This window comes from Sorex araneus, chromosome 3 (genome assembly GCF_027595985.1).
Source record: "Sorex araneus isolate mSorAra2 chromosome 3, mSorAra2.pri, whole genome shotgun sequence".
Taxonomy (NCBI): Eukaryota; Metazoa; Chordata; class Mammalia; order Eulipotyphla; family Soricidae; genus Sorex; species Sorex araneus.
Genome location: NC_073304.1, coordinates 219,334,335 through 219,358,107, shown reverse-complemented (window position 1 = coordinate 219,358,107; position 23,773 = coordinate 219,334,335). Strand labels below are relative to the sequence as shown.

Below are 23,773 nucleotides of genomic sequence, written 5' to 3'. Positions count from 1 at the left end.
TCTTTCCCAGTTACATACCGCACACGCACACGCACACGCACACATCCACAATCTCCGCCCTCTAGCAACCTGCCTGCTCCCGCTGCTTCTGGAGACGCGAGCGCTAGGCCGGCCCTTAAAAAGTTACCGACCGGGCTCCGCCTTACCAGCAGCGGGCTCCACCCTGAACCCGAGTCTCTGGCGGTCAGAGGCTCCTCCCAGCCCGGAGAACTACAAGTCCCGGCGTCCCCCGCGCGCGCTCTCCCGCCTCTCCGTCGCCCCAGACTCGCGTCGCTCGAGAGCCGGCCAAGACTGCTTCCCATTGGTCTCTCTGCCATGTCAGTCATCTGGGAGTCTAGAGAGGCGGGTCGGAGGGCGAGATCCGGATCCGGAGCGGCTGAAAGGCGGAAGTGGAGGCCGGAGCCTGGGACACCGCCGGGGGTAGAAGAGCGGAGCCTGTCCGAGCCCCGAAGTAACGCCGCCGCCCCGGAGCCGCCGTGAGTGTGCCCGCCCCGGGGCCCGTGTCTCGCTGGCGTTGGAGCCTCTCTGGGGCAGCGCTGCTTTCCGCTCCACCCTGTCTTAGGGGGGTACTGACCCCTCCCCCGACCCGTAGCCCCCTCTTAAGGCGCTCCCCAAGGCTTCTGGCCAAAGGGGGGACCCCCTTCTTCCCTCCTCTTCCCTGCCTTTGGTGGGCGTTGGGAAACCGCCCCTCCCCTCCCGTGGCCTGTCTAGTCCGCTGGTGGGAGGGAGGGGACCCTAAGTCCCGCCTCCTCGGCTCCCAGCGTTGGGGGGTCTTTAGCAGGACTGGGGAGACCTGCCCCCTTTTCCTTTTAGAGGCGAGGAGTGCTGCCGGCCGCTGCTGTCCTTCCCCTCTTGCCCCCCAGACACCCTCCACTACACACACGCCAAACAGTTGTCCCTAGTAGCCCTCGAGAACATTTGAGCCCCACTTCCCGGGGGGCGTTGGACCTTTTTGGGAGAGCAGAGCGCATGCACGCACCCCCCACAGCACCTTCCTCCCGGGTCTCCTACCGGTAGGGGGTCGGTCCCGGCTGCGCTTTCACATGCCAGTTGCCTTTGGGGTAAGAGCTGCCCTCTGGTCTCGCTACCCCCCACCCCCACCCCGCACCCCTTCGACCACCTGCTCTGGCCTCGAGTTATGTTCTCCAGTTGGGTGTTCTCTTTGAGTGTAACTCTCTTCCTGCCTCAGAAGAATTTAGCTGATGTTTGCTTAATCCTAGCTACAGATCACAGATCAGGGTGGATCTGCCCATTCATTATCTGCCTTCGCCCCTCCTCCTCCCCCCTTGCTCCAGGCTCAGCGCGGTCCTCCCAAAGCACGTGAGCCTCCTTCCCTTCCCCCTCCTCTTCCTCCTCTCTTTGGGACTGTGGTCAGCTCCTCGAGAGGGAGGAAAGACCCAGGAGTTGTAGGGACCTAAACACACACACACACACACACACACACACACACACAAGTGGTGGGTCCTAAACTGGCTCTTGCACACATAAACTTTCTCTGTCTCTGTCTCTTTCTCTTTCTTTCTCTCTCCCCGTGTTTCCCGCTCCCTCTCCTAGTCCCAGGGTCTAGCTCCCGTCCCTCCTGGACTCAGGACCTTTGAAAGATTGTAGATGACAGAAGGATAGATTGAGACGGTAGCGGCACCTCTGGATTCTTGATGTGCAAAGCCATGTAGCCCAGGGAATTCCCATGCATGCCGGGAAGTGAAGGTTCCTCCCTCCTTTCCAAGAGACAACCTGTCCTGACATATGATCCTTGCCTGTTGCTTCGGACTTAGCCGTGTGAAATAGCTGGTGGACTCTCAGACCGAGCTGGAAGGCTCTTTGTTAGGTGGCCAAAGTACAGGCCAGAGACCGTACCTTAATGAGAGCAGTCTGACTCTTGGAGGCCAGGACTGACCCTTCCTATCTACAGTGGAGGAAGGGAGGGAAGACCAGACTGTTGTGCATTTCTGGGGTGCCTTCTCTGCCTCTCGGATGCCTCCTAGACTCGGTAAAGATTTTCTACCTTGAGAACTTTTTGGCTACTTTGCAGAATCTCCACCGTGTGACTCCTACAATCTTTGGAGCTACGTCTGGGATTGTCTGATTTCATTTTTTTAGAGGATTGCAAAAAACACCTTCGTTCTCAGTGTCAGCAATCAGAGCACAAGCTCCCCGTTGGCCGGAGCCCCCGAGGAGGGTGCGTGGACACTTCTGTGGCCAACCTAGTTTCTTTACACCATCCAAACTACACCCCTCAGGGCCAGTGTTGGCCAGGCCTAATTGCTCACTGGCCACCATCCGCTGCCAATCTTCACCCTCTTCAGAAGCTGACACTCAGGTCTGGAAATCTCTGGGAGTCCCAGCATGAGGCCCCTAGCGTTCAGAGGGGGTCTTCCTGGTCTGGGCTTCCTTCGCCCAGCTCCGCTGCTAAAAGAGAAGCCAGGGAACGAGTCAGTGTGGGGGGTGAGGCAGCAGCTTCTGACTGGTAGAGAGTCTAGAAGCTCTGACCTGCTGGCCAGGAAGGAGGGCTTGGGTGGGCGACCCCCTTCTGTCTAGGCAGGGGAAGCCCCATCCTCTCCTTTCTTGCCTTTTACAACACCCTGGCCTTTTCCTGCCTTTCTCTCCGATGCAAATCATCTTGGGGGCCTCCCAAGCAGTGCCCAGGGGGCCTGGGGGCCCATTGCCAGTGATGCTTGATCTGGCAGCGTGGACCTGAGGGCTCAGTGCTCGGGCCCAGCAGTGCTGGGGACTGCCAGAGCCACCTAGAAGTACTGAAGTTGGTTTTAGTGTGCTGGGGTTGAACTCTGGGCCTCGCGTGTGCAAGGCGTGTGCTCCAACCCTTGGAGCCCTCTCCCCATTAGTCATTTTAAAGTTGCACAATTTATTCTCTCCTCTCTCTGTCTCTCTCTCTCTCTCTGTCTCTCCCTCTCTCTGTCTCTCCCTTTCTCCCTATCTCCCTCTCTCCCTCTCCCTCTCCCTTTCCTCTCTCTTTCTTTCTTGTTTTCGGGTTCTCCCCAGGGTTGCTCAGAGCTCACTCCTGCCAGGGCTCGGAGGACCCTGTGTGGTGATGGGGGTTGAACTTGGGTTGGCTGCATACGAGGCAAGTCCCCTTCCTGCTCTCTTCCTGCCCTCCTGTCTCTGCAGCCCTGCACATACTCCTCCAGGATCTTGCGAGGGAGGCAGACTTACGGCTCCACGTTAGAGGTGATGCTTCAGCGCACACGGAGGCAAAGTAGGGGTCAGGCAGGTCTCTGCTCGCCGGGCAGCCGGCCCTCTTGTCATCTGTTGGCAGAGAGAGTAAAGGCGCTCGTGAGCAGCCCCTCAGCGCACTTATCACTGGCACCTCTTCCTCCTGTTCTCTCCACCTGCCCGCCCGTCCTCCTTCACCCTCCTCTGCTATCCGGGGAGCCCTGAGTGCCAAGCCAGTACTCCAGGGAGCCAAGGGGCTGACATTTGTATACCCCTTATTTCTGGGGAACCTAAAAGCCTGAAGCTTTAAGGAAAGCCAGAATGAGTACACCCAGGTTCCCTCAGTCTGCGCTGAAGGCAGGCTCGGGGGGCCGGGATCCCGCATGCCCGCATCTCCTTAGCCTCCTGGTCCCCTCCGTTGCTGTTCCCTCTTGCTTGCTGGTGGGAACAGTGCATCTCCCCTGGCGCCCGTCTCCAGAAGCAGCACGGCCAGGACTGGGATTGAGCCCCGGCAAACAAATGCTTAGAAAGAACCCCCCTTCCCTCGAACCCTGACCCAGTAAGCAGAGTCGGTGTGGCCGAGAGAAAGGGCGAGGGCTGCAGGGTCAACCAGACCTGCTTGTCATCTGGGCTCTGCCGATTACCGGGATCATAGCCTTGGCGTGACCTTGCTGATGCCCGTCGCTCCCAGTCGCGTGAAGATACAAAATAACTGGCAGGACTAGAAATCAAGGGTGCAGGAGCTCGGCCAGTCCCAGGCACGGGACAGATCCTTGCAGAGCGGCAGCCCGGGGGGCCTGGGGGGGTCTCGAAGGTGCGACATAACTCTGCCTTCCTCTCCTCGCGAGTAAGGCCCGTGCGTGGCTTGCTGGTCCGGCCTGTCGTCTCGTTTTGTGATGGCTTTGGGGGTCATCCCTTCTGCAGATGAGATGGTGCGGGCCGTGGCGGGGCTCTTCCCACTGGTTTCTCTGCCCGCTCTGGGCTGGGGGGTTTTCTCCCAGGAAAAACCATTCTCTAAAGCACAGGCATGTCACTCAGAGCTAGAACACATGCTTTGTTGGGGGCTCTTGGGTTCAGTCCCTGCAGCCCAAGAAATAGAAATTAAAAAAAAAAATGTAGCCATTGTCATATTGGAATCTGTTGGGGCAGGGGGAGTGCCAAGTAGGCATGATTTTCAGCTAAGATAGGAAACTTGAAGATGATCTTTTTTTTTTGTTTTCCGGCCACACCCTGCTGTGCACAGAGCTTTCCTCTTGGCTGGGCTTGGGAGACCAGACTGGGCGCTGGGGCTCGAACCTGGGTCAGCCACGTACCAGGCAAGTGCCTTACCCACTATCTCTCTGACCCCCGAAGGCAATCTTTTGGTTGTAGCACGTGGCTCTGGGCCCGATGTGGGGATTAACTTGAGCCGGGGGTGCTTTTGTCAGGATCACTGGAGCGGCCCTGCAGGAAGGACAGCCTCCAAGCCAGTAATAGCCCTGCCATGGAGGGCGTGTCTCTCTGTCTGTCTCTCTGTCTGTCTGTCTGTCTGTCTGTCTCTCCCTTTTTTTCATCTCTCGTTCTTCCCCCCCCCCAAGATGTCTTTCTCTGCAGCAGAATCCTGTGTCACCCGTGCTCCGTCTTCTGAGTCCATGTTTCCCGCCTATGGGAATAGCAGTACAAGCGAAAGCCGCCCTTGTGAGCTTTAGTGTCTGTCATGCCATGTATGGACAGTCCCTGAAGGACGGGGTGCATTCCCTGGTGTGATGGGGAACTCGTGGTCAGCGGCTCGGATCCTTTGGCAGGGCCCCACCTCACCCTCCCCGTGCCTGCCCAGGTCTCCCGCATCACCCCGACCTCTGTCAGGATGCCCCTTCCTTGGTGACGCCTCCTCATCCCCACGTAGGCTGAGGACTTCCCTCTGGATGCAGAGAGCACATCACTCTTGGGGGGCTGCCTCGTCCCCCCTGTGCTCTCTCGGAGCACAGGTCATGCCAGAACATGCCGGCATCCTGAGCAGCGACAGCTGTAGGGTTAAAGCACAGGGCAGGCCTTGGCCTTGAAGGAAATGCCGGCCGATCCTTCGGCACATATTTCCTCGGCGTTGGCTTGGGGGTGGAGAGTGTGGGATTCCCTCTCCCAGCCCCCAGCCCCAGGGCTCCGGCTGTTTCTTCAGTCCACTCCCTGGAAAGTTGCTCGTGGACATGTAGAGCACGCAGCCGGAGAGGGTGGCATTGGGTACTTACTGATTCCCAGAGGGTGCAGCTGCCTGATGTCCGTGTCCAGTGGAGGGCAGCAAGGAAAGGCAGGTGTGGCTTTCGCCATCCACGGGCCACCTTGTCTAGCCCCTGTGCCTGGTAGCTGTGTATCCGCCCCCATGGGCCGTGTCACAGCACCCAGCCCAGGCCTGCACTTAGCAAGGATCAAGGTGAATGAGCTGGATTCTAGCCCACGGGTGCTGCTTGGCACTTCTGCAATGCATTCCTGATGTGGGTGGCCTTGGGACAGTGGCACTGGGCTCAGTTGAGACACCCCCCCCTCCACGTGCAGGTGTAGGCTTGTGGCCCCCGCCCCCTGCACCTGCAGACCTTGGGGATTCCTCTTCTGACTGCAGACTGGCGGCTCACTTAACATCCTTAGAGATCTTGGATAATGCCACTTCGTGTGAAGTGACCTATCCGGAAGTCACCTGTGCCACGGGCTGATGATAGGGACAGCCTAAGCTGCGGCGGTGGGGTGCAACCTCCCCGGGCTTCTAAGCAACACCTGCACAACCCCACGGCAAAGCCAAGCCAGCCCTCCTCCCTCAGCCATTCACCAGTGGCTATTCCCTGTCCAGGTCTGGTGGCTGAAGCTTCTCCCACCACAGGGCCAAGGAACTTAGTGTCTGTGACTTTGGGAGGGGGCAGGAGGCCTGGGGAGAGCCCTTGAGGACATGGGGTACCAGTGCCGAGTCCACATGGGCAGCAGCCCTTGCCAGAGTAAACGGACTTTTTCCTCCTTCCTGTGGCTCTCACCAGCCCCCCAGCCGGACTTTCCTCGGCCCAGCTTCGTGCAAACTTAAGTTTCTCTTTATCAAGAGGCTTTGTGGGCCCTGGTGTCCTTGGAACTCATTTTGTCCCAAGATGAGCGCCTGCTTTTTAAATATTTAGGTTTCAGGGCCACACCCGGCGGTGCTCAGGGCTTACTCCTGGCTCTATGCTCTAGTGGGGCTCAGGGGATCCTAGGGGGTGCCGGGGATCCAACCTGGGCTGGCCATGTGCAAGGCAAGGGCCCCACCTGCTGTCCTATCATTCCAGCCCCTAGTTTTATTTATTTATTTATTTTTGCTTTTTGGGTCACACCCGCGATGCTCAGCGGTTACTCCTGGCTCTGAACTCAGGAATCACTTCTGGTGGTGCTCGGGGGACCATATCGGATGCCAGGGATCGAACCTGCGTGCAAGGCAAACATCCTACCCACTTTACTATCACTCCAGCCCCTAGTTTTTAAATTAGTTCTGTTTTCTTTTAGACCTAGCAGAGGCTGTGGGCTCCTTCACAGGGTCAGTATCTGGTTTCCACTGTTCTCCCGCTCAGCGTGTGCATGGTCTACCTGGCACCGTTGGCGAGGGTCTCCGTGTGCACTGTGAGCAGAGTCCAGGCTCTCAGAGCTTCCCATCGCTTGTCTCTCACGCCCACTCCGGGCTCCCGTGCTGCCTTCAGGGGTTCCCTCTCCTGCGGCTCCTCTTGACTGTGCCTGTTTCTCAGACTTGCCTTGTTGCTCACGGCCTTGACAACTCTCAGGAATCTCGGTCAGCTCTTGGCCGGTGTTTCTCGCTGGGAGTGTGCCCGCTGTTTTTCTCCGGAGTGGACGGGGTGCTGAGTCTCGGGGAGACTCACGGGCGAGGTGAGGCGCCTTTTCATTGGGTCCTGTCCCGAGCAGACTGTGCTGGCGGCTTCCTTCTCCACGTGCAAGCCGGGCCCTGCAAGTCCTTGTTCATTATTTGGAATTCCGTTCCGGTTCAGCTTGAGCTGGGCTCCTTTCTCTGCTCTTTTTTTTTTGTATCCCTTCTCTCAGTGGTGTGTTTCCTCCTGCAAGTTGTTGGTTGGTTTGTGTGTGCTAAAGTGCCGTGGGGGACTGGTGTGCCCCGCCAGCCCAGGGCTTTCCGTTGAAGCTGAAGCTGGGAAGTCATGTGTGGCACTCACCGACTTCTGACTCCTAACTTGCTGCTCGGGGATTGGTCTCAGCAGTGCTCTGGGGACTCTTGGGTGGCAGGGATTGAACCTGGGGCTCCAGCACACAAAGCATGTGCTACATGGCCCTTTGAGCCATGCTTTCACCACAAGCTGTGTTCTTTAGTACACAGTACGGTATCGTATTGAAAAGCAAAGGACCAGGGCTGGAGCGATAGCACAGCGGGTAGGGCGTTTGCCTTGCACGCAGCCAACCCGGGTTCGATTCCCAGCATCCCATATGGTCCCCCGAAACACTGCCAGGAGTGATTCCTAAGTGCAAAGCCAGGAGTAACCCCTAAGCATCGCTGGGTGTGACCCAAAAAGCCAAAAAAAAAAAAAAAAAGAAAGAACAGTGGATGGAGAGATGATGTGAATGCAGAGGAAAGTTTCCTGAAGAGATCGCTTAGGTTGGGCCAGAGCGATAGTACAGTGGGTATGAGCTGGGTTCAATCCTTGGCACCATATCTGGTCTCTTGAGCCCTGCCAGGAGTGATCTCTGAGTGCAGAATCAGGAGCAAGCTCTGAGCACTGCCATGTCTACCCCGCCCCCACCCCCACTCCAAAACGAAGAAAGAAAAGATCACGCAGGTGAGGCTGTCCAGTGTACCAGTTTTTGAATTTCAGGTGTGGTTTGGCAGTGCAAGAACATGAACAAATTCTATAAAAACTAAGTATATGGCATCCCCAACTAAGTACATGATAAGGAAGCCTGAGACATGGTCCCTCACATTAGGAAATTGAAGAGTTGGGTCTTGAGAGATAGCACGGAGGGCACTTGCCTTGCATGTGACTGATGGGCTTCAATCCCTGGTACCATGTGGTTCCTGCACACCACGCTGGATGTGATCGTCAAACTGAAAGAATAAAGAGGTGGAACGAACTGGAAGCATTTTGAGGCTTAGCGTCTTTTTCAGTGAAACTGGTGCGGGTGAGGAAGTGTGTCCTGTGGAACTTGCAGGGTGCTCAGGATCACTTCCTGTCGACAAGACAAGACTTAGCACCCTCGGTATCAGCCTTGATCACTTGGCAGGTGGTATTGGCCCATTGTCCCCTGTTCTCCATGCCGACCTCTGACCATGCTGGAGTGAGGCTCATGCTCCTCTCACCGGGGGCTGCGTGGCTGCACAGATTGGTCTGTTCTCTCTTAATGTGGGGGAGGGGAGTTACTTTTGATCTACGATGCCGGGGATCAAACCCAGGGCCTTGTGCGAGCAGGGCTAGCTCTGCTGCTTCTCCGTTGGCCGGCTGATTGCAGGATGGACTCAGAGATGTTTCTTTTGCCCTTTGGTTTATGAGCCAATCCTGGTTTGCTTTATTGCTCCCTTTGTTCCAGCTTCGTCACTGGGAGTGCTTCCAGCTCCCTTTGACCTCCCTCCCACCTCGAGGGTCTGTCTCCATGGTTGGGGCACACATCCTGACTCTCCGGTACCCAGGCTTCCCCAAACGCCCCGTCAGTCTCCAGCAAACGCTCCCTCAGGGCTTCGTGTGTGGTGCTGGGGCCAGAGTCCAGACCGCTGCTTCTTCTGAGGGCTGGACACTGGGGGGCGAGGCACCTGGGAAGCGTACCCCACTACGGGGGTCCCCAGATTGTCTTTCTCGTCCCCCTTTGAGCTTCCCGTGCCCCTGGCTGCTCCAGCATGGCCAGTGGACTCTCCGTGTGGCCGCAAAGCGCCTCATCATTGTCGAGCACAGGCCGAGAGTGCTCCAGCTGGGCCGGCCACGTGGTCTGACCTGCATTCCTGTGCTGCCACTCAGGGAACGGCTGCCCCGGGGGGAGGTCGCTGGTGGCTCCCGGCGGGCCTCAGCTGGCCCCGCGCTGGCTGTCACGGTGCGCTGTGAGCCGGAATCATTGGCTCTCCGTTGTACTGTCATCCCTCTGACGAGCTGCCATTGGTCCCCCAGCCTCTCGCCCGCCTGTGTACCCTGCAGGTGGCTGTCAGCACCGAGGGCAGGCGTGGGTGGCCACCTGGCCGTCTCAGTGTTCTCAGGCTGTGCTGGACACTGGCGCCTTTCCAAACCCGCTTTGAAGGGGGACCCTGCCCCTGTCCAGTGCCTCTGGCCCCTCTCCCCAGGGAGGGTGTTGGGGTGAAGATCTGTGTGTGGCAAGGCTTCTTTTTTCGAGGGGTGATGGTTTGCCCACTCGGGGGTTCCTCCTTGGTGCTGGTGGTGTGGATCGAGTGTCCCCTTCTGGTTCTTGTTTGCGTTGAAGGCCAGTCCCGAGATCACATGGGCCGGCAGTGCAGGCCGGCCCTTCTGGAGCACCGCGGACATTCTTTCCTTCCTTCCCTTCAGACACCCCAGACATGGGGGCTCCTCTTAGTCCTGGGGGCTGCGTGACCGGTGCCAGGTGCTGGGCGGGATCCTCTTTGGGGCTGCTCTTGCCCGTTCACCCATCCACGCCAGAAGGGTGAGGGCTCCCTGCCCCTCCCCAGAGGCCCTCTTTCTGCTGCCCACCTGCCTGCAGCCCCACCTCCTGACGGGCTTACCTTGTGAGCAGGGGTTCAGCTCTGGGCTTGGGGACACCTGTGCCCTCAGACCGACCAAGGCCATTGCCCTGACCTGTTCAGCATCCTCTCCAGACGAGAGCAGGGGCCCGGGAAGGGAGGCCAGAGAAAAGTGGGTTAGGTCCAAAGGTTCTGGCCAGGACTCTGCCGCCTGTGGAGGGGCTGGCGGGGACACAGCACTGTCACCTCCAGAACTTGAGCTGCAGTTGGTCTGACTCCAGTGCTTGAGCTCCTGATCCCTGTGTGGAGGGGACCCAAGGGGTTGCGTGGAGGCGGAGGGAGTCTGGGCTGTGGCCGGACCCGGCTGCTGTGTGGGGACCTGGCAGCCCTGGGGAGGGACGTGTGTTCCTGCCTCCCTCTGCCTCCAGTCACTTGCCGGACAAAACAGGTGGCTGCCGCGTCCCCGGCTCTGCCGCTGAAATGGTGTGTGCTGTGAAGACAGAGGGAACCCGGGAGATGGAGGGGGGTTTCCTGCCCCCTGGGAGGGTCCTGCCCTGCCCGGGAGGAGGGTTCCTTCCACGCCCCACGTTGCCGCAGTTTCTCACTCAGCCCTCGTGTCCCCACCTTCTCCAGGCTCTTTGGACAACTCGAGCCAGGGTATAGACGTTGAGATTCATCCCTGGGCTTGGCCAGACCCTCTCGTTGCCTGATGCCTTCCCCCGACACCTCCCGACATTTCGTTTTGCAAAACTTCAGAACAAAGATATCGGTCCATTGGCTGTTCGCTGGTGCCCAGGCTCGAGAGCAACCTTCTCCCGCACAGCCTCCGAGGCAGCCGGGCCTCATCCTTGCGGCAGGGCAAAAAAAAAAAAAATCGGGCTTTGTTGTGCAGTCGCTGATACCAGCTTCTCTTCTCCCCTTCCTCCACGGCCTCTGAGCTGGGAGCCACCAGGAGGGCCTGGGACGAAGCTGACTGCTGTGTTTTTCGGGAGGATTGGGAGCCGTCAGCACAGGAGGCTGTGAGCAGGTGCTGCTGCCCTGACTTTGGGCAGAAGCGGCTGAGTCTGCTTGGGCCGGGAGCAGCTGTCCCGGCTGGGGCACCTGCCCCGCACAACCCGCCCGAGAGGGGGACGGTGGGCCCCAGGCTGAGAGGGTCACTGCGAGGTCTCTGACCAGCGGGGGCCCAGGGGGGCCCCCGGCCAGCCGGCTCTTGCAGCCCCTCCAGGACAGGAGCTACCACGTGACTTGGTCCCAGCCCTGCGGTGCCCTGTGCATGGACATGCCAGTGGCTTTGTGCTGTAGAGTGACAAATGGGCCCGAGAGATTGTACGAGGAGGTTATCGCCTGGCCTTGCACGGGGCTGACCCCAGTTTGCTCCCCAGCACCACATCCGGTCCCCTGAGCACTGTCAGGAGTGACCCCAGAGCACAGAGCCAGGAGTAGGTCTTGAACACGGCTGGGTATGCTCCGCCGCTCAAAGAACACGAAAAAGAACGTGTCAAACTGCAAGTTGAGCTTTTGCTTTGCTCCTCACACCGCTGCCCTGGCTGGACCCGAGAATCAGCCTGGCCTTGCTGACCCATGCGTGCCGAGGCGCCTCGGAGAGGAGCTGTGGAAATGTGGGGAGCTGCCCGGTGCCCCAGGAGGCAGGTCCCGTCTGGCCATCCTGCCCTGTCCTCCTCCCTCCCCCGTGAATCTTGGGCCTGCACTAACCACGCTGTGTCAGCAGATCCGTGAACTAGGCCACCCCCACCCCCAGTATCCTTCCTGTGGGCGCCGGAGTGGGAGCAGGGCCTGGAAGTTGCGCTGACTCGCACAACCCCGGGCTCTGCCCGCGCGGCGGCTGGAGAACCACGTGGGCACAAGTGTCTGAGGTGGGGCTGCCAGGCGGCCCTGTGCTACCAGCATTTTTGTGGCGTTGATGATGTTGGGTGGTCTCCACTGGGGCCCTGGTGGCCTCGTTGGGGTGCTGATGCCAGTCTATCCCTGAGGGGTGAGAGGAAGCAGATCCCTGCCTGGGGAGCTGGAAAGAGGGTCTTACGATGACTGGAGACAGGTGACACCCTTTTTCTCTGCTGCTGCAGCTCCCCAGGCTCTGACACCAGCTCCCGGCTCCGGCCTGATACACCCCGCCAGAGTTTTCCACAAATGTCAGCCTGGGCTGGTCAGGCTGCCAGAGTCCCACATCCTGTTAGTTTCCAGTGACACACAGCTCTGTGGACAGTGATCCTTAGTCCTGCTGGCATGGGAGGATGCCCCCTCTATGATCCTCCCCCCTTTTCCTTGCCGTATGTTCTCTGCACTGGTTGGGACACCATTATAACCTCGCGTGCCTCATCAGAAAGAAAGATAACGGCGTTGTGTTTCTTTCCATTTTTTATGAAGCCTTAAACAACTTTAAACTTCTCGAGTTGTTGAGGTCAGAGTGATAGTCCAGTGGGCAGGGCACTTGCCTTGCATCTGACCTGGGTTTGATTCCTAGCACCCCATATGGTCCCCTGAGCCCCACCAGAAGTGCAGAGCCGGGAGTAAGCCCTCAGCACCGCTGGGTGTGGCCCAAAAACAAAACAAGGAAAGGATAAAATAAAATTCTCGAGTCCACAGTTAAGTTCAAGCAAACAGTAAATCTGGAGGTGGGGAGGCAGGGGACCCATGGCCAGTGACACTGGGATCTCCTCATGACTCAGTTCTCAGGGCCTGCTCCTGACTCTGCACTCAGGAGTCACTCCTGGCAGTGATGGGGGGCGGGGGCACATGGGGTACCGGGAATGAAGCCCAGCATGATTTCGTGCAAGGCAAACGCCGTCCCCTCTGTACTGTTGCTCCAGCCCCTCAGTCAAACAATGTTGAAGCTCTGAGCTTGACCCCTGGCACCCCATGGTAGAGATAGCCCCGGTGGCGCCCGGAGTATTGCAGGGAGTGGAAGCTAGCCTCCCCATCTCTACACTCCGTTTCCTTAAAAAGGAGTTAAGTTCTTGGTGTAGCCTGCTGCTGGTTGGGCCTCACCTTTGGCTTAATACACCATGTGCACTGGGCTTTGCTTCCTTTAACCTTCAGGATGACCTCAGCGCTGTTTCTAGATAAGGCGCTGGAGCTAGCCGCTGGCTTGTCCAAGGTCACACAGCTCAAAAGTGGGAGCTGGGCTCTACCCACAGCCAGTGTCTTCCCCGGTCCTCCCTCCTGGGCCTGCTTGGGAAGTGGGCGCCTCCCGTGGCTCCTGGCTCAGCCTCTGCTCTGCTCTGGGTTTGCATCCTGCAGCTTTTATTTTATTGAGGTTTTGGACCTGACCTGGTGGTGCTCAGTGCCACTCCCGGCGTGGTGCTCAGATAGCCAGGAGGTGCTGGTGAACAAACCTAATGCTTCTGCATGCAAAGCGTGTGCTGAGATTTTTTTTTTTTCCATTAAAAATGTTTTTGGGGGACTGGAGTGATAGCACAGCGGGTAGGGCATTTGCCTTGCATGCGGCCGACCCGGGTTCGATTCCTGGCATCCCATATGGTCCCCTGAGCACCACCAGGGGTAATTCCTGAGTGCAGAGCCAGGAGTAACCCCTGTGCATCACCGGGTGTGACCCAAAAAGCAAAAACTAATAATAATAATAATAAAATAAAATAAATTAAAAAATAAAATAGAAATGTTTTTGGGTGGAGGTGGAGAGATAATCCAGCAGATAGGTCGCTTACGTTGTATGCAGACTCATGTGTGGTGCCCCAAGCCCCACCAGATGTGATCCTTGAGCAGAGAGCCAGGCATAAGCCCTGAGCACCACTGAATGCACCCTCCCCCCCAAAAAAAAACAACAAAACAACAAAACACCTACAACCAACAACAACAGCAAATGTCCCCCCCACTAAGTTATATTTTTCTTCTCCCTGTGGTGCTTGGGATCAAACCCAGGGCTTGACACATACAAGTCAAGTGTTCTCCCACTGAGCTACATCCCTGTTCAGAAAAAAACATTTTATGGGGATCATCCCCTGCCCTGCTCAGGGGGCCCTCAGGACCACTCCCCGCCCTGGGCATGTGGGTTTGACGGTTCAGTACTAGTCCTGGCTCCAAAGTGATGCTGCGGACACTGCTGCCCTTGGGGCCACCGTGCTGAGCCTCCGGCGCTCGGGGACGGATTCACCTGGTGCTGGGGACTGAGTTTGGACATGGCTTTCTCTCTCCCTGTGGCCAGGTCCCGGCGCTGGACCTGAGCTCTCTCACGCCAGGCCCCGTGGCTCCTGCCTCACTCCGTCTCTTCCAGCCCTCAAAGGGCTCCTGCCGGGGTCTTCTCTAGCACAGGACTTGGCCTCTCGGATTTTCAGGAGGGCTTGTTTCCGGGGTCAGGCAGAGAGGGAGGGAGGCCCTGTGAGAAGTCACTGGCCAGAACCTCCCCCAGGAGGCCTGGGCGGGTCGTGGCGTTCCCAGCCCCGCCCCTGGTCAGCCGCTGGGTCCCAGCCCAGCTCCCCGTCCAGACTGCCCGCTCGCTCGAGGAAGTCTCGGAGGCAAACAGGAAGCATGAGAGGCGCCCTGTGCTGGGATTGCTCGCCCTCGCACAGGGAAGGCGGCGAGTGGGAATTGGGCGATCGCATGGCTGAGGGAAGGGACAAGGTGGCCGTGTGGATTGGCAGCTGGAGACGGGGACAGTCCGGCCGCTGAGTGGAGGGCAGCCCCCGGGCCGTCGCCTCCACTCACGTGGGAAACTGGTTCTTGCAGCACTGAGCTCTCAACTGCTCTGCTCCGGGATTCTAATCTGGTCGGTCAGTGTCACCGTAAATGCGCGGTGACCCCCGAGGAGAAGGGCTCTGGGACCTACGGACGGACGCACAGTTGGCCGGGCGCCAGCAGGAGCAGTGTGGCCCTTCCTTGCCCTTCCTGTCCCTCCTGCCAGTCCAGGAGCCTTACCCCTCCGCCCTCTGAAGTGCTCTTGGGAAGAGGCAGAGGGTGCCCCAAGGCCGGTACTCTCACCCGCTCGCTGGTGCTCCCTTCCTCCGCTCTGCCCTCCCTGCTTCCAGCGGTGGTGTGCCCTCTCTCACGCACGCTGGGGATCTCGGCTGGGTTGTGCTGCCCTGGAGCCCCGTGGCGGTCCCCTGCGGTGAGCTCTACCCCTGAGCCAGCCCTGGGCACGCCCCCTCCCTGCAGGCTCACGGCTGACCTGCTCCGGTTTGCCCTCCCGGCTCTGTGCTTTGTTTTGCAGCGCCTGGGCTCAAACCAAACACTGGGCCTCACATGTGCAAGGCAGGTGTTTGGCCCCTTCAGGCTCTGTCTGTTTGGTTTCCGTTTTTGTGGGGACACAGGGGCTGGGGTGGGGGTGGGGATGGAGGTGTTCGGGCCATACTAGGCTTAGGGGTTTACACCTGGCCATGCTGAGGGGGGGGTGTCAGGCGGTGCTGGGGATCGAACCGAATCAGTCGCATGCAAGGCCTGCATCTTAACCCCTTTATGTACTGGTTCTCCAGCCCAGGCTGTGGTGTGGAGGGTAGGTCACGGCAAGGCTGTGCATATCGCAGAAGCCACGGGGAACTCTCCAGGGGAAATCCATCCTCCATGGGTGTCTTTCCTGGTGATTAAAATATTTAAAGTTTGTTTTGGGGCTGGAGCAATAGCACAGCAACTAGGGTGTTTGCCTTGCATGTGGTTCGATTCCCAGCATCCCATACGGTCCCCTGAGCACCGCCAGGAGTAATTCCTGAGTGCAGAGCCAGGCATAACCCCTGTGCATCGCCAGGTGTGACCCTCCCAAAAAAAGGAAAGAAAGTTGTTGTTTGTTTTTTAATCTTAAATGCATTTTTTATCTTAGAAGAATATGGTTTCAGCTTTAGCTCTAGTTTTGATTTTGTTGCTTGGGCCACACCTGGCAGCTGGGGGCTAACTCCTGGCTCTGGGCTCAGGAATCACTCCTCGAGGGGCTCATGAAACCATATGTTGTTTTGGGGATTGAAGCTGGCCAAGTACAGGGCAAACATCTCACCCCTGTACCATCTCTCAGGCTCCCAGCCCAGGTTCAGAACTTGCCTTCTCTCCAAAACAAAAGAAAAAAAAAACTGCCAGGTTTTAAAAATTAATTAACTAATTTTGCATTTGTGGTTACACCCGGCAATGGTCAGGGTTACTCCTGGCAGTGCTTGGGGAACCGAATGGTATGTGGGTGATCAAACCTGGGTCGACTGAATGCAAGGCAAACGTCCTCCCTACCCCGTTGCTCCAGCCCAACTTTTGGTTATAAAGCCACCACCTGATGGCACCTGGGATACTGGGGAAGGCCCCCCACTCCACTCCCACCGGTCAGCTGCAGTCAAGAATCTCCCTTTGCCACCTGCAGGGCATCTGTTCTGCTTCCCATCTTGGGAGGGGAAGATAAAGCTTCTGGGGCCCTGGGAGAGGCCTTTCCCTCTCCGGGACTCGGCCGTGGCTTTTCCCTGTCTTTCCCTGTCTATCCCGAGACACCCCCACCCCCAGCCTTTGTCTCGAGGAGTGCTTCGTGGCAAAAGCCTCCTTCCTGGGAAGGTCTGACCCCCATTCAGGCAATGGGGTGGGGCCTGCAAAACCACAGGGCCGCAGGCCCGAAGTGGTGACATGTGTCCCTGGACAGGTATCTCTGGGAGGCGGGGCCCGAGAGCCTGGCAGCCGCCGGCGTCTGCCAGGCAGGGTCCTTTCCATACACCGGGCCGGGCCCTCCCCCAGGCCTTCCCGGCAGTCTCCCGAGAACAGTTGCCCAAGTGTTTCTCTCCTTCTGACTTGTAGATAAAGAGCCGGATTGGGTCTGGGCAGGTATGGAATTGCTCGGATTTGAGAATGGCAGGGCTGGCTGCTCCTTCTCCCGCCCCGTGGCTGCTGGCTGGCCCCCCCGTCCCCCTTTCCAGTCCCTCGGCCCCAGCTGCTGGACTTGTCTTGGGATCGGGGACTTTGGCCCCTGCGCCTCTCTCCCCACGCCTTCCTGCCCCCCCTCCCTTGTCTCCTGCTCCGGCCACAGCCGCGTCATGTGGATCAGTGGTAATAACTAACTTGCAAGTCCGCTGTGGTTTCCCACCGGCGCTGCCGCCCTGCCAGGCCGGGGCAGCTCCTCCCGCTCAGGGGAGTGCCCGCGGATGGCAGGGCCCTGCAACTCAGAACTCACGGTGGGCGCCGTGTGTCAGGTGACAGTCGAGCTGCCACCCAGGGGAACTGTTTTCATGTTAGGGTCCCGGCCGAGGTGCGGCCACTGCGTGCAGGTGAGCCGCCCGGGAGAGCGTGGCCGGCCCGTGTAAGGATGTAGCCACCTGGAGAATGACAGACGGGAGGAAGCCCCTCTGAGCATGAGCGATTTCGGGAATGGCATTTCTTGTCACTGAGCAAGACAGTCCCCCCGCCCCGCCCTCCCTCCTTTTACTTCCTTCCTTGTGCTTTTGGGGAAGAGGTGGTCCCCGTTGCAGCTCGCTTTTCCTTTGGTGCGCTCTAGAAAGGAAGCGTGTCCGCGGGCCGCTGAGTCACCGTCCCCGGAGCTCCCTCTGAGTGGCCTGCTGGGAGCTCCGGGCTGTGAGAGGGCCCAAAGGCTCGGAGGGCCACTTCCCGCCCCGATCCCCGATTCACTGACACCTCATCCCGGGACTGTGAGGGGACGCGGCCCCGGGCGGGCCCCACCTTGTGTGTCCCAACCATCCAGGTTGCGGGGGTGGGTGTTGAGGGGCTCATTTGGTCTGTGGCGGTGTCTTTTAGGATGAGTCTTCCAGAGGCCCCTGGAGAGAGCCCACCCCTCCCCTGCTGCAGTTCCGAAACTTACAAATAAGAGTCAAGTTTGCGCCATTACCGAGCGGCCCGGGTGCCAGTGCACCAGCTGTTGGGGGGCAGGTCCCGGTGCCCCGTGTGCATCTCCGCCCGCCCCCGCCTCCCCCTGCTCTCTGCCCACTGCCCTCTGCCAGCAGCCCTGGAACTGAGGTCTCTGTTTCCCGGGGAAGTTGGCAGCTGCCCGCCCGCAGAGCTCCGGCGCTGGTGTGTGTTTGGTGTTTTAATGTGCGTGAGACTTGTGGCCCCTCAGGACTGAGGGAACAGGGGCGGGGGGGGGCCTCGGGAGCGAAGCCAGGCTTTGACTGCAGTGCACCTGCACCCTCGGCCCCAGAAGCGGGGCGGGCGGGGGGCCCATCCTGCGGCTGGCTGGACAAAATGGCGGTTTGATGATGGTTTGCACTGGCCAGCTGCGCCTCAGGTGCCAGGAGGTGGCCGAGCACCTGGCCCGAGGGAGCCCGCCGTGCGTGGGGCTGCGGCAGCCGTGGGCGCTCCCCCTCCCCGGCCCTGTGTTGCAGAGGAGAGAGGTTGCGGCTGAAGGGAAGAGTTCCCGGGGAAGACACGGGAGCTGGGGGGCGGGGCGGGCCCCCGACTCACCGCGCTTTTGGCTTCTCTTGCAGTTGGAGGGCCCCTCCTCACTAAGTGCCTCTTCGCGTCGCACCGGTCCCCGCCCCCACGCTCACTGGTACCCCGACAGCGACACGGGCCATGGCGGGTCGGGGAGGCGCAGCACGCCCCAATGGACCAGCCGCTGGGAACAAGATCTGCCAGTTCAAGCTGGTCCTGCTTGGGGAGTCGGCGGTGGGCAAATCCAGCCTCGTCCTCCGCTTCGTCAAGGGGCAGTTCCACGAGTACCAGGAGAGCACGATCGGAGGTGAGTGGTGCCCCGGGCCCGGAAGGTGGAGGAGGGTCCGGCGGCCACAGCCACCCCCAGGCCCGAGTCCCCTGGAAGGGGACTGTGTTCAGGCCAGGGGGCCCCAGACACCGGGCCCTCTCGATGACCCGTGCGGCCCTGGGCTCTCCCACCTTGCCTCCCAGGGCCCACCGGGACCCCCTGCTGGGCTCCCAGGCTGCGAGGGGCTGGCCTCAGCCTCCTGCCTCAGTGGCCAGGACAAGCCTCGAGGAGCCAGGGCCGACCTTGCCCGGAGGCCTCCTCTCCCCTCTCGGCCGGCAGGAGGTTTCCGCGGGACACAAGGGGCCGTGTCAGCAGTCTGGGCTGCCGCCTCAGCACGGAGCCGGGTGCTGGCGAGGGGGAAGTGAGGCGGGGGAGGGCAGCCCGGACAGCGGGCTTTGTGCTCGGGCTCCCACTCGGGGGCGCCCCGGCCTCTGCAGGCCCGGAGAGGGTCCCCGTGTTCCCTGTGGGCCAGCCACCCGGAGGCAGCCAGGAATGAGGCGGGGTTGGTGGCCAGTCTAGGCTGCCAGGGGAACCGGCCCCTCGGCCTCCGCCTGGCCGGGGAACAGCCTGTACTCTCGGGCACCGACTGTCACCAAGCACGTGAGCATGTCCTCAGGAAGCCAAGGGCAGTGACGCCTGGGGCTGGAGACTAGGGAGGTTTCCAGCTGGAAGGTGCTTTGGGGGTGGGGGGGAATGGGAGGGGCTGAGGAGAGCAGGTGGGCCCCCGCCCATCTGAGCTGGGAGTCCCTTCTCCCTGCTCTTGCCCCCCAGCTCTGTCTGCGTCCCTCTCCGCCGAGGGGTGGTGTGGGGGGCTGGGCTGCCAGCAGGCTGCTTCCCGGCTGCCGCCCTTGCCTGGGAGTTGGGGTGTGGACGGGGGCGGCTAAGTGGGGTGAGCCCCAGCCCCCTCGATCGGCACACGAAACGCCACTTCTGTCGGCTCAGCCACCGGACCGGGGCCTGTCTGGGCCCATCAGCGAGTGGGGGGCGGGGGGCACTCCCCAGCGGTCTCCGATGCGGTAACCCCGCCTTCCCTCTCACAGCGGCCTTCCTGACACAGACCGTCTGCTTGGACGACACAACAGTCAAGTTTGAGATCTGGGACACGGCGGGGCAGGAGCGGTATCACAGCCTGGCTCCCATGTACTACCGGGGGGCCCAGGCCGCCATCGTGGTCTACGACATCACCAACACAGTAAAGACCCCTCCTGCCTGGGCGCCCTTTGTTCCTGGGCGGGGTCGGGCCAAAGTCCTCTCCCCAGCATCCCCCTGGCGCTGCCCGCTGCTGGCTGTGGGCAGAGGCCTCTGCTCTTCCTGTCCTTCCCACACACCCTCCCTGTCTCCCCAGGACACATTTGCACGGGCCAAGAACTGGGTGAAGGAGTTACAGAGGCAGGCGAGCCCCAACATTGTCATCGCGCTCGCGGGGAACAAGGCCGACCTGGCCAGCAAGCGAGCCGTGGAATTCCAGGTGGGGACACGGGCGGGCCTCGAGGGGAGGGGACGGCCAGCTCCACCGGGCCTTCCCGGCAGCTCATGGGTTTGGGATGCGGCGGGGCCACAGGGAAGGTGGAGGGGAGCGTGGAGCTGCCCATGAGCTGAGCTCCGGCTTCCTGGTGATCCTCGGACCCAGCTGCTCTGCGCATCCTCCAGGCCCACCAGTAGCTGTCCTGGGGGATTTGCATAAGTGAAATGTCAGTCCTGGGCCCTGGAAATCCAGTCTACCCCCAGTGACCTCACACCCCTTAGCTTTCCAGCAGTGAGGCTGTGTGAGAACCCCCCCTCTGCAGCGGGGCGTGTGCTCTGCATACTGTGTGCTCACGAGATTTCACTGGATCATCATCGCAGTATACATGGCAACAGTTTTTTTGCAAAAAGAAAAAAAAAGAGATGTGACTATTCTGTACTGCTTTATTTTTTTTTTTCCTTTTTGGGTCACACCTGGTGATGCACAGGGGTTACTCCTGGCTCATACACTCAGGAATCACTATGGTTCAGGGGACCATATGGGATGCTGGGAATCGAACCCAGGGTCGGTTGCATGCAAGGCAAACAAAACACCCTACTTGCTGTGCTATCGCTCCAGCACTGTACTGCTTTTTATTTATTTATTTATTTTTGCTTTTTGGGTCACACCCGGCGATGCACAGGGGTCACTCCTGGCTCATGCACTCAGGAATCACTCCTGGCGGTGCTCAGGGGACCATATGGGATGCTGGGATTCGAACCCGGGTCGGCCGCGTGCAAGGCAAACGCCCTACCCACTGTGCTATCGCGCCAGCCCCATTATTTATTTATTTTGTTTAACGATTCACAGACTGGGCTGGAGAAGTAGTGTGGGGGTTAAGGCTCTTGCCTTGCATGGAGCCCACCCTGGTTTGATCCCCAGCACCACGTGGTCCCCTAGCACTGCCGGATGGGGTCTAAACCCAGCTGTCCCCTACCCCCACCCCCACCCCCAAACAAAACAGACCAAAATAAATAAGGTCATAAAACAATTTTTGGTCTGAAAAAACTGGGTTGCTTGTAAGGCAGGTTGGGAAAACCGATGTTGTCGGCAGCCATGTTCTCCGGTGCTCGCGTCCAGATGTGTGAGCGTGTCTGTAGGAGAGCCGCCCAGAAATCCTTCCCGTGCTAGTGGTCCTGAAGAGTGGGAGGGCCGAGGGGAACATCTGATGTGATTGCAGGACAATGGCCGCATGGGAAGTGGGGCGCTGAGGGTGAGGGGTAGGTATTTCCGGGGAACCCAGAGCAGGAGAGCATCGGGCCCTCATCTGCGTCTCTGGTGGGTGATCTGGGGTGATTCCGGTCTCCAGCCCCAGCTCCTGCCAGCTGTCATCATTTCCTGCCCTCCCACTTGCTCCCCTCTGCTCTGTTCAGGAAGCGCAAGCCTATGCAGATGACAACAGTTTGCTGTTCATGGAGACCTCAGCAAAGACTGCCATGAATGTGAATGAGATTTTCATGGCGATAGGTAAGTTCTCTCTCTTCCGCATCAGGGACATATGTCACTTGCATATATCTCTGGCCAGTTTGTGGTTCCTTCGCTGGTCGATTATCCACTTTTTTTTTTTTCTCTTTTTGGGTCACACCCAGAGATGCTCAGGGGTTGCTCCTGGCTCTGCACTCAGGAATTACTCCTGGCAGTGCTGGGAGACCATATAGGATGCCGGGGATCGAACCTGGGTCCGCCGTATCCAAGGCAAACGCCTTACCCATTGTACTATCGTTCTAGCCCAGTCATCCACATTTTTTGTAGCCATGGGTTTATCCAGGCATGTGCTCTACCACTGAACCCCTCCTTGGCCCACTTTCATCTTTATGTGGGGGAATCACCCAGTCAGTGATTCTTGGCCAGTTGGGTTGGTGGTTCCATGTGAGGGCCCAAGGGTGTGATGCAACTTGGTTCCTGTGGCGCTGGGAGTTACCCAGGCCACAGTGAGGGTGCTCAGTGGCCTCGAGGGCTGCACCCAGCAGAGCTGGAGGGTGAGGGACGGTCTTCAGGGCTGCACCTGTGATGCTTGAGGGCATGAGACCGTAACACCTCTATTACCTCCCACCCCCATCCCTTTCATCATTTTTTGGGGGGTGAGGAGGTTTTGGGTCACACAGTGATACTCGTGTTACTGTAGGCGCTCAGAGGACCATATGGGATGCTGAGGATCAAACCTGGGTCAGCCCTACCCGCTGTCCTATTACTCTGGCCCTGGTCGCATAAAGTCATATTTATCGTACTCAGTTTACTTCAGAAGTTTCTAAAGTTTTTGCCCAAGCTTCAGCCTGTCACTCCTGAGCCTTCAGCTTGCTACCCCCATAAAATCCTCTTATGGCTGTCCCCCTACCCATTTCGGGCAGGGGGATCTGAGAGAGATTGTACAGCAATTTCTGTATAAGAGATTGTACATTTTTTGGGGGGGGGCCCACACCCAGTGGTGCCCAGGGCTTACTCCTGGCTCTGTGCTCAGGGATCACCGCTGGTGGGCTCAGGGGACCGTATGGGCTACTGGGGATCAAACCTGGGCGTATACAAGGCAAGTGCCCTCCGCACTATTCGGTCTCTCCAGACCTTGCTACCCATTACTTAACGATCGTTTTCTTTCCGCACTTCTGGTTCTAGAGTTTGAATCTTGGTTCTGCCACTTAGTAACTCTGGTCTTGGCAAGTTACTGACTTTCTTGTTCTCTCTCTGACACTCAGGGTGCCCCTGGCTCCCAGAAGCCCCCAGACCGTTCTCACTGCGCGAGTACATGGGCAAAGAACCTTCTCAAGTGGATTTGGGAGCATTGGGCGCCCCCACAAATGCATTTCCCCCTTTTCTCCCACACAGCCAAGAAGCTCCCCAAGAACGAGCCCCAGAACACTGCAGGTGCTCCAGGCCGGAACCGCGGCGTGGACCTCCAGGAGAGTAACCCAGCCAGCCGGAGCCAGTGCTGCAGCAACTGAGCCCCCTCGCCTGCCCGAAGCCCCCTCCTCCTCGGCCTGAACAACCCGACTGGAATCTACTCTAACCAATCGCACTTAATGACTCGGGCCGCCACTGGGGGCAGGGGAGGGCTCCACCATTGATTTCTCCATAGAATCTTGCTCATAGGCCGGAGTGAGTTATCCACCTGCACCTTTCTGTACAAATACTAATTCAATTTTAAGTCTTAAGTCACTTTTTTAATATATATGATCTTCTGCTCTTCCCACCTCCTGCCCTTTTACTGCTCTCCCACTTTTCCTCTGCTGGTTGTAGTAGCCAGGGGCTCCCAAGCCCCCCACCCTTATAAAGTGGGGGTGGGGGGCTCAGAGCAGTCACCTCTCCTTTCCCTGTTGCTGGCGCGCAGACTCAACAGGAGCGCCCCTAACTTCCCTGTGTCGGGAGCGGGCTGGGTTCTGAGCCAGGGTGCGGGGAGGGGGCAGGCCGCAGGGGCCAGGGAGGAGGCGGCGCTGTTCGAGGCCGGCTGTGTCCCCCCACACCCCAGCCAGGAGGGGCCACCGCATCACCACAGCATTACCAGGACCGACCGCCACCCCCACCCCTCGTCCTTGGTCACCCTGACCTCTGGCTCTGAGCCCTGTTCTGACCAAATCACGATGATGAGTATTTGGGGGTGGGGCGGGGAGGGGGGGAGCGGGTGGGGTTGGAACCAACTTTTTCTGTATTTTGTATTGTATGTTTTCTTCAACATGTAACCAATCAGTATCTTGTCAATATAGTCAGCCGATCGATCGACCTCCAGCTTGTCTCCCTTGTCTGTCTCTGGCTGAGTTTCTCAGAGCAGGTCCCCTCCGGCTTACACGACACCCAGAGGGAGGGGGCACCTGTGGTCACAGTCACC

The 23,773-nt window shown here is 59.1% G+C and overlaps 1 protein-coding gene across 2 annotated transcripts; it reads left to right on the top strand.

The window, feature by feature from the left end:
- The first annotated feature begins 322 nt into the window (after positions 1–322).
- Positions 323–23,494, top strand: RAB5C (RAB5C, member RAS oncogene family). Of its 2 annotated transcripts, none has more exons than XM_004608779.2 (6): positions 323–476; positions 18,178–18,431; positions 19,493–19,644; positions 19,798–19,920; positions 21,330–21,423; positions 22,777–23,494. In XM_004608779.2, the coding sequence occupies exons 2-6, from the start codon at positions 18,266–18,268 to the stop codon at positions 22,890–22,892; spliced, it is 651 nt and encodes a 216-aa protein (XP_004608836.1). In that variant the 5' UTR covers positions 323–476; positions 18,178–18,265; the 3' UTR covers positions 22,893–23,494. The 2 variants fall into 2 exon arrangements, with proteins under 2 accessions (XP_004608836.1, XP_054989516.1); XM_055133541.1 differs by lacking the exon at positions 323–476 and adding an exon at positions 17,691–17,785.
- The last annotated feature ends 279 nt before the right edge of the window (positions 23,495–23,773 follow it).